This window comes from Theropithecus gelada, chromosome 4 (assembly GCF_003255815.1).
Source record: "Theropithecus gelada isolate Dixy chromosome 4, Tgel_1.0, whole genome shotgun sequence".
NCBI classification, from domain to species: Eukaryota; Metazoa; Chordata; class Mammalia; order Primates; family Cercopithecidae; genus Theropithecus; species Theropithecus gelada.
In genome coordinates, this window is record NC_037671.1 from 133645686 (window position 1) to 133665674 (window position 19989).

Sequence of the window (19989 nt, forward strand, 5' to 3'; positions counted from 1 at the left end):
TTTTTAAGATAACTATAAAAATCAGCTATGCTTCAAAATTTAGCATTTATTTTTGTTGAATATTAATGACATATAATATGTAACATGATCAAAGAAAGAAATCCCATGAGTTAACATTTTTACAGTGCTGCCTGCACTGTGCCTAAGACTTTCTGAACTATCATCATGTTTAGAAGTTGATGAGATTATAGTTTCATGTAAGTGTAGCATTAGATGACAACTCTACATCTTTAGGCATGGAAACAAAAATTTTTCCTGGAAGAAAAACAAGCTAACGTCCAACCTCCATTTAAACAAATTTGATTGTTTCTTTGCTATTAAGAAGCTTGGTGCTCTTTCTCCCACTCTATTATTGTCAAAATACATCTGGAGACATTTTATAAGCTGTTTCTCCTTTAAATTACCTGGTTTATATATTATCTCCTGTAGCCTGCATATAGATAAAGGTTAAACATAGAGGATTTAGGTGGTTGTTGGTTATTTAATAAATATCTCCTTTTCACAAATGATACTTTTTGTTGTTGTTTGTTTTTTTAGAGACGAGAGTCTTGCTAGGTTGCCCAAACTAGTCTGGAATGACTGGCTTCAAGGCGATCCTCCCACCTCAGCTTCTTGAGTGGCTGGTACCACAGGTACAAACTACCATGCCCCCCAAAAATCACAGAATTTTAATGCTGGAAGCAGTCTTGGGACTATTTCCTCATGTTAAAGAAGAGAAGCATGGGCAATATAGCAAGACTTCCATCTCTACAAAAAAAATTTAAAAATTTACTAGGCGTGGTGGCATATGTTTGTAGTCCTAGCTACTCAGGAAGCTGAGGCAGGATGATCGCTTGAGCCTAGGAGCTACAGTCACGCCACTGCACTCCAGCCTGGCAACAAAGCAAGATGCTGTTTCTTAAAAAAAAAAAAATGAGAAAAAAGACGGCACTCATATGTTAAGTGACTTAGCCAAGTTCACAAAGGTTATTAGAAGTAATTTTAGTACCAGAATCCAAATTAAATGTCCTCCCTCTTAGTCTAGGCTGTTTTCACTTATGGCCTTTTCTTAGTTGCTTGCTTTAAAAATTATTTGTAAATAGGAATATCTATGCAATAGCCTCTCTAAAAGGAAGGACATATTTAGATTGATGCTTTAAAAGTCATTTAAATTCCCTAAATAAAAAGTTGAGTTTGCAATAATTATATTGACTATGTAATGGTTGTTCTTACCTGAAGAGAAGACAAACATGCTCTCTCTTTTTTCTATTTCAAAACGTGAAGCCATCTCTTCCTGACTTGCCTCTTCTTCATCTCGACATTCCTGTAACTGCCTCATCTTTTCCATGAGGGCTTCAACCTCAAAGAAAGAATCACTCACCTGAAGAAAAAATACAATTAATGTTACACGTGGCAGACACAGAATATATATGAATTATCTTTTAAGTCTGTCTCATAAGAATTTATATCTTTTATTTCTTTTTTTGAGACAGAGTCTTGTTCCATTGCCCAGGCTGGAGTGCAGTGGCGAGATCTCGGCTCACTGCAAGCTCCGCCTCCCGGGTTTACGCCATTCTCCTGCCTCAGCCTCCCGAGTAGCTGGGACTACAGGCGCCCGCCGCCTCGCCCGGCTAATTTTTTGTGTTTTTTAGTAGAGATGGGGTTTCACCGTGTTAGCCAGGATGGTCTCGATCTCCTGACCTTGTGATCTGCCTGCCTCAGCCTCCCGAAGTGCTGGGACTACAGGTGTGAGCCACCATGCCTGGCCACAATTTATGTCTTAATAGAATATAGGGAAAATATTCTTATAATTTTAATGTACATTAATGAATAAAAAATTATTTTGGCCTATTAGGAATACAGACATGCAGATTTTAAAATATAAGAAAAACATGATTTTAAGAACACATTCTAATGCTTTTACAAGATTAGCAATAATGTCATTACTATTTATGCTGTTTTAAAAACTAAACACTACTTGTCAATTTAAAACAACTGCATAAGTTAACTTCTACTTGCTTAACCTTTAAATAAATAAGATACACAAAGTATAAGTGACTTTGCATCAACTGTGTACACTGGGCATACATATTGTCAATGTGTCTATCATCTTTAATAATTAGCTCTATTTATACAATTTACCAATTAAACATGGAAGATGTCTTTACATGGCTGGAGTTGGCCACCTGACCTCTGCAGATGGATCTGGCAGCTGTCACTTGCTGGGATGACTAGAGCAGTGTCACACATAGAGTAACAGGTCTGACAAAGGACTGGCCAAGTTGTTTTGCACTAGTCAAACCGGTTATACTTCTATACCCTGCTGCATTCTTGCTACAAAAGCTAGATCAAATCTATACAATTTATATCTTTCTTATAAATAAAATGAATATATTAAGAAGTCTAGGTTGGGCTAGTGGCTCACGCCTGTAATCCCAGCATTTTGGGAGACCAAGGCAGGAGAATCACTTGAGCCCAGGAGGAGTTCAAGGCTGCAGTGAGCTGTGATTGTGCCACTGTACTCCAGCCCGGACAACAGAGAGAGACTTTGTCTCAAAAAGAAAAAAAAAAAAAAAGTCTTAGTCTCAAATCTCAATGTATATATACAAAATTAATGTTTCCCCTTTTATGAACTGATTTTGCTAGGAATGTTTTTAAGACCTCTATCTCCCATTTTTCCTGGCTTCCACCCATTGATCCTTTAGGTAGCAGCTTACATCCTTCTAAACACTATCATTTACCCCACTATCAAATTAGATTCTAACACAACCCTCTCCTCTTTCCTTCAGAGGACCAATCATAATTTATAATTGTTATTTGCATGATATTGATTTAATGCTGGCTCCCTTCCCAGACCAAACCTTCATAAAGGTAGGAGAGGTAGGAGATCTGTTTGGTTTACTTGTATATATCCCAAGCCTAGCAGAGTACACTTGGTACATAGTAGATATTCAAGAAATACTTGTTGGAGAATGACTGTCAGGATAATTCTACATTAAGAGACAATCTATATCACTTGTGCTTTACATTTTCTTTTGATCCAAACAGTTATGCTGAAATGCCCAGTATTAAGCCCTTCCTCTAAGACTTTCATGATGGGAAGTGTTTCTGCGATGGTACTGAAGATTCTTCTGGCGCATGCATGCATTTTCCCCATAATTATTCCTGACACATGGTCAGTAACCAAATAAAAAATGAGCTGAAAAGGATTAGGTTTCATGATAGGATGACTCAAAGTTTAAAAAAGGTCTCCATCAACTCACATTATCTCTCACTAATTTATTTTGTTTACCCATTCTCCTCTTAAAGAGCCCAAATTGTAAGTATTCTTAGGAAAGATAATTCTTGATATTATATTGAAATAAGAGGGAAACGAAACAAAGTAGGTTTCTTTGTTCCTTGACTGATCTGCCAAAGTTGTTAGGATTAAAAAAATTACGGCATTTCATTTTAATATTAAAATGTTAAAACTGTGTAAGAATTTTTTTTTTTCCCTTTATAAATTACCCAGTCTTGGGTATGTCTTTATTAGCAGCATGAGAACAGAATAATACACCAATACTTAGAAGCAACCAACGTGTCCTTCAGTAGCTACTGGAATAAAGAAACGTTGGTACATCCAGAAAATAAAAAATTATTCAGTGCAAAAAAGAAATTAGGTATCAAGCCATGAACAGACATGGAAGAAGTTTAAATGCATATTACTAAGTGAAAGAAGCCAATCTGAAAAGGCTACATACTGTATGATTCCAACTATATAACATTCTGGAAAAGGCAAAACTATGGAGACAGTAAAAAAAGGAGTAAGTAGTTGCCAGGGTTGGGAGGGATGGAAAATTCTTGTTTGTTTGTTACCATTTGTATCTGAAGAGCTGAGTCAGATACTGGATATGTACCTAAAAAACAAGCCATCTCAGCTCACTGTCAGGTGTCATCAGTGTGGGCCATAAACCTTCTAAAAGTATCCAACTTACCTGGGAATAGGAAGCTTATCTATTAGAGAAATAAAAATCATCTTCTTTCACTATTCATTCTTTTAATAGAAGGAGAACTAGAAACAATCAAGTACTTTTTTCTTTAGCCTTGTACTAAATGATTGGTAGCAAGGACAAGAATCCATCTCCTAGCATTCTAGCAACTGAAAACTCTCTCTTGGATCCTCTTCTGACTGCCAAGCTTTGACAAATAATCAGTGGCTATATGCAGGCCTATAACATGAATCTAGGCAGCTCAAAGAATGGTGAAACTGATGGTCTTTGGCAGTGTCAGGACAGTGCTATGATCAACCTTGGGAAAATTATTCTTTCTTGTGCTAATTTCACCATATGTAAATGCTACCTCTTATTTAGCACCTCACAAATGCTCAGTGCTGTACTTGGCATTTTACTTCTTTAGAGACGTTTCATTTAAACCTCACAATAACTTTGTGTTTTACTTTTATTTAGATATGAAATAACTGAGATTCAGTAACTTGCCCGAAGTCAAATATGTAAGTTAAAGGCAAATTCAACCTGTCAAATCTATTTCAAAGGGATAATATAACTCAGAAAATGCATGCAAAGCATTCAGATGGCTGTGATACTGCTTCTAAAATTTATTTTTGAAGCATAAAATAAACACCTGCTTTTTTTTGCTACAGCAAAAGAATGCAGGAGGGGATTCTGATTCATCATATATAGGAATTAAAATTTGCTTATAGAAAACTGAACTTGCTCTGTTTCAAAGGAGTAACAAAACTGAGAATATATAAAAGCCAGGAAGATAAGGAATAGAGGTGAAAGCATTTTAACACATTTACATTCACCTGATATCACCTTCTATATTGGTGCAAAGTTAAACATGAAAAAGAATTTTAAAGAGAGAAATTTCTAGATCAAAGTTGATTAAATCTTCTGAAAGATAAAAAATTACGAAGCCAGACTGTTTATTTTGTGCAAAAGAGAAGAATGTGATTGGCACAAAAAGTCTTCACCACTAGGCCACACTATTTTCAGCCTTCCCTCATGTCACTGTAGTAGCCAGTCAATATTATTTGGCCCTGATGGGACACATGCTGTTGGCTCCTGATCCTAAAATTATCTAACTGTAAACTCCTAGAGGGTCTTAGAGTTTTGTACGTCACTTTTGTATAATTTTGTATATCACCTAGACTAGTGATGAGCATGAGGCAGTCAATAAAACCTTACTGAATGAATCGATATAGGGGCCCAATATCACCACAGTCTTAACAGGGTGGGTTTTTCTAAGAAGCCAATTGAAGAAATAATATAACAGCAATTATTGTGATTAGTTTTGTGACAATCTCATGACAAATAATACTTACAGAAACATTTTCTGCTGAGTTGACCGGCATCTCATCCACACTGTGATTGCCATTTGTAATGTCACAGATGCAGTAGTTGCTAACAGAAGGAGGTCTGAATGTGTGGCCACCATCACAATGAATTTCTGGACTGATTCCACAGCCAAATGTGAACGAGGCAAGAGAATGATAGTGTGTGAGTAAAACTACTGCATGTACCAATTCCGCAAGGGACCAGCTGTGCTCTTCAGCTTTTAAAAGTCCCTTAGGGGGGAAAAAAAATATATTTTTGTAGTGGGGTGTGGTAAAAGTATACAGTTCATTTCAGTATTTAATTTATTGAAAACATGAGTCACCATACAAAGTCTAGTATAAAATTATCATTTGAAACATGTAGAAACCAGAATTTGCTAGTTTTTATAAATATGCATTCACAAATACAACTTAACATAATCTGTTAAGACATTCACTATTATTTTGATTTTCTGAAATATTGACTTAAAATATAAGAGAATGCATTTTGCTTAAAAGTGGTCGCTGTATTTCAGATGCTGGATTATGAATGAATTACTGTGTTGTTAGTTCAAAATCTCAAAGCAAATGTAATAAATTTGTGTTTATAAGTAGAAGCTGCTGTTTGAAATGCCTGTGCTTTATTATAAGGTCTCCTCAAGGAATTTTTAAGATAGTGGCTTGAACAACTTGATTAAATACTCCTAAATCATCAAAAAGTTATACATAAATTCTATAATTCTTCCACTTCTGCTTCATTATCTGTTTTGTAATCTTGTATAATTTTTCCTTACTTGACAATATATAATAGGCATTGTATTAATATATTCAAATCTTTATCTTCTTGATAATATCTTTAATTATCTAATAGTATCTATTCTATAAAATAGATAAGACCAAAAGATGCATCTTTAAGAATTTATAGTGCATGGTAGACAATTTTAGAGAACATCAATCTACTTTTACTTTATTACCTCTATTAATAAATAGAACCAGAACAAACTAGTTTAACATGACATTTAAAACATAACATAAAGATGCGTAACAATGAGATGCCACTTCACACTTATCAGAATGGCTGAAATCCAAAACACTGACACCAATGCTGGCAAAGATGTGGGCCAACAGGAATGCTGCTTCACTGGTGGTGGGAATGCAAACTGATACCACTTTGGAAGACAGTTTCACGGTTTCTTACAAAGGTAAACGTACGCTTACCATATTACCCACAAATTGCACTCCTAGTTATTTACCCAAATGAGGTGAAAACTTTTGTCGACCAAAAAAAAAAAAAAAACCTATACATGAATGTTTATAGCAGCTTTATCTGCAATTGCCCAAAACTGGCAGCAACCAAGATATCCTTCAATAGGTGAATGGATAAACAAACTATGGTATAACCATACAATAGAGAATTATCCAGTGATAAAAAGAAATGAACTATCAAGTCATGAAAAAGCATGAAGAAGCCTTAAATGGATGTTACTAGATGAAAGAAGCCAGTCTGAAAAGCTACATACTTTTATATGATTCCAACTGTATGGCATTCTGGAAAAGGCAAAACTATATAGAAACAATAAAAAGATGAGTGGTTGCAGGGGTTTAGGGGAAGGGGAAAGGGATGAACGGGTGGAACCCAGGGCATTTTTAGGGTACTAACTATTCCATATGATACTGTAATGGATGCGTGACATTATTTGTTGAAATACACCATTGCATGGTGTAGAACCATACAATGCAAAGACTGAACCCTAATGTGAACTATAGAGTTACTAGTAATATATCAATTATAGCAAATGTACTACAGAAATGCTATAACAGAAGAAAATGTGCACCTGTGGGAAGAGGCTCAGGGGGTAGAAAACAGGAACTCTCTGTACTTTCTGCACAATTTTTCTGTAATCCTAAAACTGCTCTAAAAAAGTATGAAATGACTCCCAAGATAGATTACCCCACTGCTTACCTCAATATGTTCTTTGGTAATAAGCCAAGGTCTATGGGCTAACACTTTGTTAAGTTCTCCTAAATTCTGTAGTTTTTGAGGAGCATTCTCTAAACCATTGAGCCACTTGGGGTCCCCACCAACATGAAGGAAATCATTTACATGCAGGTTCACTAAGTAGGAACACTGATGTCTTGCCGCAGCCTTCAGAGAAAACAAAAAGATTATTCTAATTATAAATATTAAAACCTTGAACTATTTTTTTGTTTACAACATGCAAAAGAGCTAATTAAGTTTATTAGTATGTTTTCAAATTTTCCATAAACTACAGAAATGCAGTTTTTATATAAATATTTTAAAAATTCAAATACAGTAAGAACCTTATAAATATTCCAAGAACAAAATATCTGATTAAAGTATTTGAACTTTAGACATTTTATCTATATACTTTCAGAACTTCCGATTAAGAAGAAACTTCAATTAAGGTGCCAATCATAAAATAATGGAATATTATTTACAAATTGAACAGGAAGCACCACTTATGCCAATGTGAACTATTTATAATGATGAAACTTTTGTTCTACTTATTTAATGAAGAATGGTTCTCAGCAATGAGAAAAAGAACAAGTATAAATACTTGTTTCTTTTTGTTATAATTGAGAGCATACTTATTTAAAAATAGGAAAAACAGAGACTATGTAACAGGAATCATATTTACATCATAATCTAAGTATTTATCCCTGTGTTTAAAGCACTAACTGTCTCTTAAAGAGATTAATAAAAATAGCAAAAAGAATTTTTTACTGAATGTTTACAAACCATTATTCCAATGTAGTGCCGATAATGTAGGGGTAACGGCCCATCCATTTGCAGTAGATAGTGTTGAGTTTTTAAGAAACTTTCTAAATATTGTGGGTGGAAAACCATCACTAATGTAATGTTATCCAAACGGCCCAAAGCAGCAAAAGAATCTGCAAATAAAGCATGCATCTGTGCGTCTTCACTCCCCACTTGGAGGATCTGTAATGAGAGAAAAACGATGGTTACTGAAATTGTAAATTGGTGTTAAGGGAAGAAAATATACATGGGCTGTACTCTAAGTATCATTTAGAAGCAGATTAAATTTGGCTTAAGAAAGAGGGGTTACAGATTTAAACTCAACTGGTGGAAAGATACAGAAGAATAAACAGTTACATATTATATAGTAGGGGATAAACAACAAAGGCTGAACATTAAAGGCCATCTAGATAGGCTGCTTGCAGTTGGCCAGAATCCAGATAAAGAAGCAGATTTAGATTATCAAACTTGCAGAGCTTGCAAACACTAAAGCCTTTCTTTACAAAACTGCCTACTCTCGCTCAATTTAAGGAGAACTAAAATTAACTAATAGCATACAATCCTTACAAAAATAAAGCATAGATGCTTTTACACATATATAGAATTAAAGATCCAATCTAGCATTGATATCAGCCTGTGGAGATGGTCAAGACTAAGTAACTCAGGTTATAGGCACACCTAAACAACATCTAAATATAAGCAGATGGAGTATCATTGGTCAAAAACCAATCTTGGCTTTACTTGATTAAATATGGGTGTTAAAAATACACCATGAAATACTAGAAATCAACACAAGTACAACAGCTTTTTATTCCCACACATTCACTGCCAAAGCATGATTAACTGCAACCAACTCTGACTAAAACATGTTGTTGACCAACAGTTCTTCAGATGCCAAGATGTGGGTCATGAAAGCTCTTCCTTAAAAGCATACAGTTCACTATGTACTTTCACAAACAACATACCTCCTTTTCTGGGATGAATCTGCTTGGTCCCTGTCCTAGTGGTCGAGGAATTCTAATGCCAAGTTCCTAGAAAAGAAAATTACACCATCTCAGGCCTTTGGCAGTAAACAAAATGAACTGAGGCTAAAGGAATGGGAGGGAAAAACCACCAGTTGAACAGAGACAGGCTTGTTTTGGTGGTTTGTTTTCATGGCTGTATATACATACCAACTCTTCTGTTAGCATTGCATAGCTAACAACAGCTTATAATACAACTCTGACTAAAAACAATAAAACCTGTTTCACTAAAACCAGAGTTTTGCATAAAGTACTTGGCAGAAAGTCTAGAACAGAAAGTTCAGCACATAGCAGCCAACCAACCCTGTGGATCATCAGTGATACAAAATAAGACCAGTGTGTTTGTACATCTAAAACTCAACCAACCCAAATATCAATCCCTGTGTGTCGTCAGAAAATGAAAAAGCAGTACTTCCACCTAGGTGTCTTAAACTAGAAGTGTAACTATTATTACATCTAAAACAACACCTCACAGAATGTAAATTTACGAAAAATAAAAACTATATTCACAAGAGACAGCATTACAGGGCATGTTTTCTCTGTAGTTAAATAATTTTAGAGAAACTCATTTTGTTTGTAAGTTTGCCTTAAGTTTTTTTTTATTTTTAGGATGTCATCAACCTTGCCCATATTATATTTTAGAGAAGCTCAAATAATTGAGAAATAGTTTTCTGACATTTGACACAGTGACTCTAGAATCCTGTACCTTATGTGACGGTATAGTATGGTTAACAAGAACTGAAAATCTGTTAGGGTTTCCTTTCCCTCCCTCACCCTCCCCATATAGTGTGCTTACAGAAACAAAACCAAAATAATATATTTCAACTTTCTGTTGTTGTTTTGAGGTATGTCCTATCTAGTGTCATTTAAAAAATTTTTTAGAATTTATACAATTAAAGATTAACCCCTTCACTCATATATATTATATATATATAATTAAATACTCATATAATTCTACTCTCTCCTTACTGCTGTTAAAAGTTCTTCATGATATAAACCAGGTATCTGCCTTTTAAAGAAAAAAGTGGGGATGGGTGGATTCACAGAGAGGAGGACATGTGGCAGCAATCCAAGAAATCTGGTCCCAGCAAATGAAAATCTTTAAAGCAGAATAGACTTTTAAAAAGTAAGCAGGAAGGACAAAAGTGAAGATAATCTTTATTAGGAGAAATCAAGATTCAAAGTAGTCTATATTTGCCAACAGAATTCATAAAATAATATTTAAATAAAATAATCTTATGCTGGAGGTTGGTGATTTCTCCTTGGTTATTCCATCCTTACACTGAAGATAGTAATGCTTTAACATTATACCCTTCATTAGAGGAGGCACTTAATTCACTGGTCTGGCCACGTATTTGTTTCAATTTTAATATTCTGTAATAAATGCCAGAGGACATCCCTGTTATTCAATATATAATTTTGGTACCAATAGCAGCCATTTATATACAATGATGACTCTTAGCTTTTCTAACTGCTGAATTTCTGATCCAATTACATACATTTGAAACAACAACTGTTGGATAAAACTAAGGCTAAAATTAACGTTTATCCCCTCTAATTTCTTTAATCTTGAAAACTGTCTTTAATAAACAAAATGTATTTTAGGAAAATGCCTGTTTCAAGGGTTTATTACTGTTTTATAACTAAGAGACTTGGGACTTTAGTATACGAAAAGGTGTCATTTCAAATGGGGAAAAATGAATTATTCAACAAATGATCTTGGGACAACTGGATAGCCATTCAGAAAAAAAGTGAAGCTGGAACACTAGAACATGCTTTACCCCACAATAAATCAGAGTTAAATATAAGAAAAAAATGAAAGAAAGAAAGCAAAAAAAACATTACAGTACTAGAAGAAAACACTCATGGAGTGCAGCAGGCCTAAGAATGCCACAAAAGCCAAAAGTCATAAAATATAAGATTGATAAATTTAATGACATAAAAATAAAGACTTTCACATGGGAAAAATAAATATATACAAAGTCAAAAGTAAACAGAAAGCTAGGAATTATATTTGCCACTCAAATAACAAGGGGCTAAATTTTAAAGAAAGACTACAATAAATCAATAAGAAAATCCCCAACAATCTTTTTTTTTTTTTTTTTGAGACGGAGTCTCGCTCTGTCACCCAGGATGGAGTGCAGTGGCGTGATCTCGGCTCACTGCAGCCTCTACCTCCTGGGTTCAAGCGATTCTCCCGTCTCCCCAGTAGCTAGGACCACAGGCATGTGCCACCACACACGGCTAATTTTTTGTGTTTTTAGTAGAGATGAAGTTTCACCATGTTAGCCAGGATGGTCTTGATCTCCTGACCTCGTCATCTGCCCGCCTCGACCTCCCAAAGTGCTGGGATTACAGGTGTGAGCCACCGCGCCCGACCAACAATCTTATTTTAAAAATGAGCAAACAACATGGACAGTTCAAGGAAAAGAAAATAAAATGCTTGACACTCAAAGATAAAACAACTGCAAGTTAACTATGCTGAGATACCATCTTCCTCCAAAAAGATTGCTTAAGATCAAAAAGTTCGATCACAGGCTGTATTGGAGAGACGGTAGAGAAACAGTCATTAATTGTTTGTATACTGCTGATGAGAGTGTTTTGAAGTATGAGAAAAAAGAGTATAGAGTATATATTACTACAACCTCTAGGAAGGGCAATTTGCAATAGTGATCAAAATTAAAAAGTCCCATAGCCTTTGAATCAACAATTCCATCCTAAGTGTGTTAACCTATAGATGTGCTCACATTTGTGAAATGCCATATGTAAAAGGATAATCACTGCAACACTGTTTCTAATAGTACAAGGCTGAAAACAATCTCAGTGTTCATCAATAGAAGGCTGTTTCAATAAAGTTCAGCATGACCATAATAGAGTAGCATGCAGTCTTTAGAAAAGAATGAAGCACTTCTACATGAGTTGACTTCAAAAGCTCTTCAAGTTATATTATGATAATGGGGGAGGGGAGGAGAAGCAAAGTGCATAATATGTAAAATGTTATCTGTAAGCAGGAAAAAAACCCTCACCGATTCAATTTCTAGGCCTTTATCTTACAAATACATTAGCAGCATGAAAGGTAGTCATCTTTTTAAAAATGTGACCAGATTGACAGCACATAGGTTTAGAAACAAAGAGGTATACAAATTATATTATTCTGGTTTTATTTCTCTACCAAATATATAGTTTATATGCCAAATTATTATAAAACCACAGGTTTACAATTCCAAGAAGGTGGCTATGAATGCTTGAGAAACAGAGTATTTCCTATATTTATGGCAAGGATTCTATGTAATTCTTGTCTTTATAAGTCCATCCTATTGCTAAATTTAGTGAGCATATTGATAACACTGTCTCCCTTCTTCCTTAGCCTCCAAATTGAAGAGTCCTAATCTGTAAAATAGGGATGATGACAAAATAATAATACCGTCAATCCCAACTACATCATATTATAAACTATAGAATATTTTACAAATTATACAAAAGTGAGTCTTTTATGATAGATTCTAGTCTTATTTTAGGTATAAGGTCTAACAGATTTGGCTGTTTAATTTCTCAGAAGTAGCACAGGAAGAGAGGGTAAAGTGGGGTTTCTAGACTGTGGCTGGTACCCTAACACTAGTCAATGATATCTGAGAACCAAATTGCCTTTAAATTTTCTGCTTATTTCTTGAATAACATTGAAAAAGCAACTAGGGCTCATAATAATGAATAGCAATAGCAGCAGCAGCAGCTAGCACAAAGTATTTATGAGCTGAGCACTGTTTTAAATTATATTACCTGTAAACAAAGACCATGTGTCTATGATACTAAAGTTTAGAAAGAGTATTTGGTGTTCTACAATATTCATGAAAAAGTCGAGTCTTAGATTAATCCTTACCTTAATCTATGAAGCAGGTACTATCATTATCTCCATTTAGCATAACTAACTGATGAAAGTCCTGAGCTTTTTTTTTTTTAACTTTAAAAAAAATTTTTTAAATTAAACTTTAAGTTCTAGGGTACATGTGCACAAAGTGCCGGTTTGTTACATATGTATACATGTGCCATGTTGGTGTGCTGCATCCATTAACTTGTCATTTACATTAGGCATATCTCCTAATGCTATCCCTCCCCCTCCCCCTACCCCACGACAGGCCCCGGTGTGTGATGTTCCCCACCCTGTGTCCAAGGAAAGCCCTGAGATTTGAACCCAAATATTCTGGCTTAGTCAGTACTAGTGAGTGGTGGAAATGGGGGCTGAATCCATGACATCTGGTTCTAGAGTTGGTATCTTTCATTATTACTCTTTTGAGCCTCTTTAAGACTTCTTGATACCCTGGAGATTCTTATAGATACTGCTGTTATTATACAGTAGTATTCTTGGTTTATAAAAAGTTTCCATTTTCTAGAAAACTCACTTTTGAAACACTTCTTGGTCACATGTTAAATTGGTTACAACTCTTTTCTAGTAGATGCTGATCAAAAAAGGCACTGCAGGTGTTCGATGGGGTCATCATAAGCCAAACTAAATACATTTCATAACTTCCTATTTAGGTTAATTCAATTATTCCTTCATCTGTAGCTGTAAGAAACTTAACTACAGACTTTGAACAAATTTTGGCCAATCCAGATTCTAGGAGGCAGAGCTGCCACCAACAAATGGCCTTGTTGAAAAGCAGATGTAAATACTAATCACAGCACTAACCTCACAGGCTCTATGTGAAGGTGTGGCTGGAAAACTAACATGAGAACTAAGAGACTTTTCCCCTCAACAACCTAATAACCATCTTTGAAAGAGACAACAACAGTTTCCACCATCACAATATTACTTCTGATATGTCGCCTCAGTGTATAATGCAAAACACTAATTTTCAGAGTGAAAATTCTTAGTGAATGTTGACAGTAGTACCACAGAAAGACTATGTATTTATTGTATCATTGTGCGAATCAATGTCTGTGTACTGAAAAGAACTGTTCCAGTCAGATGTTTCAAATTTGTGAGATACATTTATGCATCTATACCAATATCCTTAAGTGAAATAACGAATGACAAGTGCAAAATGAAAGCATTGTTGGCTTTCAGTATCTACCCACCTGCAAAATTAGTTGAGAAGTAAAAATACACAAATAATTTGAATCATTTTGTTTTCCTCACTACACTATCACTGTTGTGATTATCACAACATTCACAGTAATTTTATTTTTTAAATTCAAAACCAGCATGTGTTTTTTGAAAAACGTTTCAACAAGGTAAAGATATGTTATATAAAAAGTGAAAGTTCCCATCCCACTCTCCCTTCTCTGAGAGATTGCCTATAGCTGGGTGCTGGGCTTTTGACATTCAAAAATGTTAAATAGAAATTGAGAGATCTAGAAGTGTTAGAAAGAAATATGCCCACTATAGCAAAGTGTACTAATAATTGTTAATATTGTCATTAATACTAATAGGTAATTCAGAAATACTGAAAGTCCAGGTACTTTTTTTTTTTTTTTTGCCTTCTATGAACTGTATTTTAGAAAAAAACTTACTTTAAGTTACTGCATTTGTAATACTTAGGCCATATTTGTGCCCTACACTTTGCTCAGGAGTTCCCTTTCGGGAAAGTGTTTAATTTAAAAGCATTATGGAAGCTAGCTATTTGAAAGAATTGTGTTATTCTTTTTGTAAAGTGAATAGTTTTCCTACAAAGCATTCCTTCTTAATTTATCTTCCCACATGTTGGGATGTGTTAAAAATGACATACAACTATACAAAGTTTCCTGGTTTCCTGAACACAGTCCCATAAGTGCTGTAACAATATGCAAGCCAAAATCTATTTCTTTATCTTTTAGTTTACACGGCTATCTTTAGAAATTCCAGATCTGGGCAAGAACCAGGACTCTGCACACAAACATCAGCAGAAATAACAGATCTATTCAAGCATGATGATTGGGGCTCACTTCTACTCAAAAAGAGAAAAGATCTATTATGACCCGCAAACAGAAACTGTAAATGTTAATTCAACACTTTCATACTGTTTTCACTTTTGGTAAAATTTCCAAAGCAATATTGTAAGAGACTTTCAAAGATTGTTTTATCATCTGTAAACAAGGAACATGTAATATGTCCATAAATGTTAAAATCTCGAAAAAATATTTGGTGCTTTACAACCTTCATGACAAAGTGTCTTCATTTAAGTTTCTATGAATATACATAGTATACTGATAATAGACTCCATTAAAGAAATTACGAAACCACGTCATTTTAGTGGGCAAAGCTGCAGAGACAAGAATTCACATTTAGATTTCTTGAATTAAGGCAATACTCTCACAGCATCTGATTTCAATTCAAATTTAAGGTTCGAGTTTTACCTAAGGTTACATTAGTAACTTTCAAATGGTTTCCTATTTGCAACCACTTAGAAAAAAACACAAAATGTTACAATTAAGTACCTCTTTCTGAAGGCCAATTCAGAAAAGGGATGGCTTAATACGCAAGAGTATACCCTGTGTATAACGTCATAGAGCTTGCAGGACACACTTATTCCAGGCAACATCAGCTCTTCCCTGAGTCAAATGTGTTTTTTTTCTGTGTGTGTGTGTGTTAAGTAGGAGGCAAAGGGGGTGAAGGTGGCTAAATAATCTGTTTTGACAAGACATCGAGGGGCCATATCCACAGGCTGTTTCACCCTCAGACTGAGGTCTGTTGGGTTTCTGACTTGTGGAGACTTGTCCAGACGACATTATTATTTACGTTTTGGAGACTTTCATTTACATGACCGGGGTCGCAGTCTCTTCCAGCTTAGCATCTTCTTGCCCACGGACGACTCACGGTGCGCCGGTCTCCCACCCACCGCAGGCAACCCCTTCCCCGAAGGGCGCGGGAGGGCCGGGACGCTGCTCCCCGGGCGCCCGCCCGCCCTACCTGGGGAGCGTTTTCGGATGCTGACCGGCAGCGACTGTGAGGAGGTGACGTGACCTCCGTGTTGCACAGGGCAGTTCGGCCAGGTGCTCACCCGCCCAGGTACCCAGCCGCCCGCTCAGCCCCTCGCCCAGGTACCTCGTCGTGGTCGCGGCCCCCGCCGCACTGCTTGCAGCCCAGCAGCTCCGAGACCGCCAGCGGGGCCGTGTACGCCTCGTTCGCGGCGGTGGCCAGGCGCATGTCGGCGCGGGGACGGCTGCGGACGCACGAAGGCGGCGAGCGCTGGGAAGCCGGCCGCGGTTCTGGGCTGCAGCGCCTCAGTCAGCACGGACGGCGGGGGGCGGGGCGGCGCCGACAAACAAGCCGCGCGGCCCCGCCCGGCGCCCGTCACTTCACCACCCTGGCGGCCACGCAAGCCAATGCGGGCCCACGACTCCGCAAAGCCCCGCCCCCCGGCGCGGAGGTGAGGAGCTGGCCGTCTGAGGCGACGAGGTGAAAATCACCTCGGGGGCCCAGGTCCCCCACCAACTGCTAATTCTCAGGTACGGAATGGGCTCTGGAAGGCAGCGAGGTGAGCGTGCACTGTCAGGAAGGTGCAGCACGAGTCTTCGGGCTTCAGGGACAGGGGAATCTGCCCGCTGCACCCCCGCTTGGCCATTTACCTAGAGCCAAACAGCAGCCAACCTCGAGACTGACCCTGACAGCACCAGAAGTAATGAAGTTCTCTGTAAATTCGATAAACTATTGAAATTTCCCTTCTTCCTTTCCCATTATGCCCAAACGACGCTAAATGGGCGGCAGAATGCAGCAACATGTACGGGACCTTGGCTTATAATCAATGCAAAATTCATTTTGGTAAGCTACGTAAAAGCTATAAATATCACTCCCCTACAGAGATAATAAACCTTGGCAGCCTATCTTTGAATTGTCTTTTTCCTCTCAAGTATATTCGAAGCCTTTAAAATTTCTAGTATTCCTTCATAAGTGCCCTCCCTGGGTTATAAAGACAGAATTTCAATCTCTGAAATCGGATGAGGAACTTGGGAAAATACAGGTTACAAAGGAGAAAAACAACATTGTTGGGCCCAGAATCCAGATCCCCACAGTCCTATGTCAGTACTATTTCTTTACATAACTCTATTCTCTCTCTTTAAAATAAATAAATTCCTAAATTAGATCTCTTTTTGCATGTTTATGCTGTTTTCAAAGCTTAAGTGCTCAGGTTAAAAAACAAAAAAAGTTGGAACATTCTGACAAGGAAACAAGTGGAATTCATAGCAGTAGTGATGGCCACAGAACAGGACTCATAAATGAAAATAAGTTTCAGTCTTAGAAGTGACGCTACAGTGTCTCAGTGAAGACTAAGTTACTCTTTTAGCTCTTCAACTATCATGTTTAAAGTGGCATGTCAAAATGGTTACTTTTTATTTATCTCCTAATAAGATAAATGATACATGTTCTCTATACTGCTTTTAAAATATAGCTAAAGCACCCAAAATATTTTTTACTGATCAAAAGAAGCAATGTTGAGTTAATGTCGATATAGAAGAAAAGGCTACAGAGGCTTCCAAACTCTCATCCACTGAGCACAGCCACAAAAATAAACAGTATGATCAAATGCCCACTCAGCTGTAAGCAAATACAAAAACAAAACAAACCCAGTACATCATCCAATTTGCAGCAATATGACATACGCTGAGAAATAAATGGGTTGTAAATGAATGACTTGGAAACATAAACGCACTTGATGTATGGGATTGTGAGCTACAAAAGCTAGTTAGGTAGAAGTATGTGAAAAATGATGACTGGTTCTAGAAGAATTGAGGTATGATTTTATTTCTGAAGGAATCACAGTTTTAGTTGTCTAGTAGGGCATAATCTTAGTTATGACATTTGTAAAATGAGGAATGCTTATCTTTCCATTTTCTAATGAGAGGCAAGGGAAAAGCATGCATTCGGGTAAATCAAAAGTGGCTTAAAATAAGTAAATGCAAGTGAAAACTGCAAACTGCATACATACAGTAGTCTGATACTTAGTGCTTGATAAATATTTATTGAAGAAATATTTCAGATATACTGAAATTGTATAGGAAGCTCCAATTAGGATTCCTTTTTCCCCCAGAGAGTTTCAAATTATTTGTTGAAACTAAAAAGAAAAAAATAATTTTAATTTAATATTCTAATTTAGTGGTTTATGGAGAACCTTCAAGCCATTAAACGTCAGGATTCCTTTATGGTCTCTATAAAGACTGACCTAAATTCCTCAAAGAGTACTAATTTCTTGTTCTCTGCTGTAGAGCACTAGAGTGAATTAGTCACTCTATTCTCCAACATAAAAAGGTTGCCTCCAAATAAATTTACAGTAACCAAGAGTTCCAACAAATGCATTTTTAAATTTTTTTTTTGGGACAGAGTCTCGCTCTGTCAGCCAGGATGAGTGCAGTGGCATTATCCTGGTTCACGTTCCCTGCAGCCTTGACTTCCAGGGCTCAAGTGATCCTCCCACCTTGCCTCCTGAGTAGCTGGCACTACAGACAGAGGCCACCACACCCGGCTACTTTTTAAATTTTTTGTAGAGATAGGGTCTCATTATGTTGTCCAGGCTGGTCTCAAATTCCTGGACTCAAGCAATTTTCCTGCCTTTGCCTCCCAAAGTGCTGGGATTACAGGTGTGAGCCACCATACCCAGTCCAACAAATATATTAATTAACCAGCAACTATCATTGTGCAGATTTAAGTTTTGAAATGTTTTGTTTTAAACCACTCAATAAAAAGTATTTTCTAAGGATTTCGAAGGTAGGCCAGATGTCCTGAAGGTGCTTCTCCTCTCAACCTCTAGGGCTGAGCACATACAGGAATGCAATAAACATCTGCTGAAAAGATGAACATCCTGAACACAGAACAGTGATTACAAAGGGCTGTGTTTTTGATATTTACCACAGGTTGTCAGTATAGGCCAGAGCTACCTTACAAAGTCTGCTATTTAAACACTTCATTTTGATATTTCTTTTAGGAAGAATCTTGACATTTAATCCAAGAAGTAATAGTAATTCTGAAATATTTCCTTTCTTTTAAAAAGATTTTGGTCAACTTACTGCACTGTATCAAAGTGAGGTTCATGGCCTCTACATCTGTCCTTAGCAGTAATGCACTCAACCTTATTTTTCTCAAGAGCAAGCTGATAATCTGTGTAAAAGCAGAGTAGTGTAAAATGACTTGATTTTAACAGAGAACTATGAAACATTAGGGAGTCTGCACTTGGAATGGTGGTTCAAGATAGGCTTCCTGAAGGAAAAAGATACCTGAGCTACAGCTTAAGAGTATTAGTAGGGAGGCCTTGGAAAGAAAATTTGGGGGAGAGTTTGGGAGAATAGACACAAAGTTCTAAGTAAAAGATCTAGCATATGCAGAGGCCCAGAAAAAGGAGAGAGTGATCCATTAGGGAAGCAGAATACAGGAAGCTCAATGGGTCTGGAACAGAGGGTAAGGAGAGTTAACAGAAGGAGTTTAGGTGAAAGATAAACAGTAGGCCGGGCGTGGTGGCCTACGCCTGTAATTCCAGCACTTTGGGAGGCCAAGGCGGGCCTCCCTTGATCACAAGGTCAGGAGATCGAAACCATCCTGGCCAACATGATGAAACCCCGTCTCTACTAAAAATACAAAAAAATTAGCTGAGCGTGGTGGCGCGCGCCTGTAGTCCCGGCTACTCGGGAGGCTGGGGCAGGAGAATTGCTTGAACCTGGGAGGCAGAAGTTATGATGAGCCGAGATTGCACCATTGCACTCCAGCCTGGCAACAGGAAAGGAAAAAAAAAAAAAAAAAAAGATAAACACTAACGAGAGATTGTTAAGCTTCATTAAAGAATACGGATTTCATTCTTAAGGGTACTGTGGAGTTACTAAAAGTTCTAAACTATAGAGTGACATCAGATTTGCATGTCAGCTAAGGTTTAGAAAAATATATTGGAAGGGGCAAAACTGGGGACAAGGAGATGAGTTAGTTAGAAAGGCTGCTG

The 19989-nt window shown here is 37.0% G+C and overlaps 1 protein-coding gene across 3 annotated transcripts in view; it reads right to left on the reverse strand.

The window, feature by feature from the left end:
• Positions 1-19989, reverse strand: part of SESN1 (sestrin 1) — a 107461-nt gene that overhangs the window by 6809 nt on the left and 80663 nt on the right. The window contains exons 1-6 of one of the 3 annotated variants that reach the window (XM_025381941.1): positions 16113-16309; positions 9038-9103; positions 8055-8255; positions 7257-7439; positions 5303-5545; positions 1213-1360 (exon numbers count right to left, since the gene is read on the reverse strand). In XM_025381941.1, coding sequence (XP_025237726.1) covers positions 1213-1360; positions 5303-5545; positions 7257-7439; positions 8055-8255; positions 9038-9103; positions 16113-16214 — 943 coding nt within the window. In that variant the 5' untranslated portion in view covers positions 16215-16309. Of the gene's footprint in view, positions 1-1212; positions 1361-5302; positions 5546-7256; positions 7440-8054; positions 8256-9037; positions 9104-15505; positions 15786-16112; positions 16310-19989 lie in introns of those variants that run through there. The other 2 variants (XM_025381942.1, XM_025381940.1) reach the window with 2 other exon arrangements.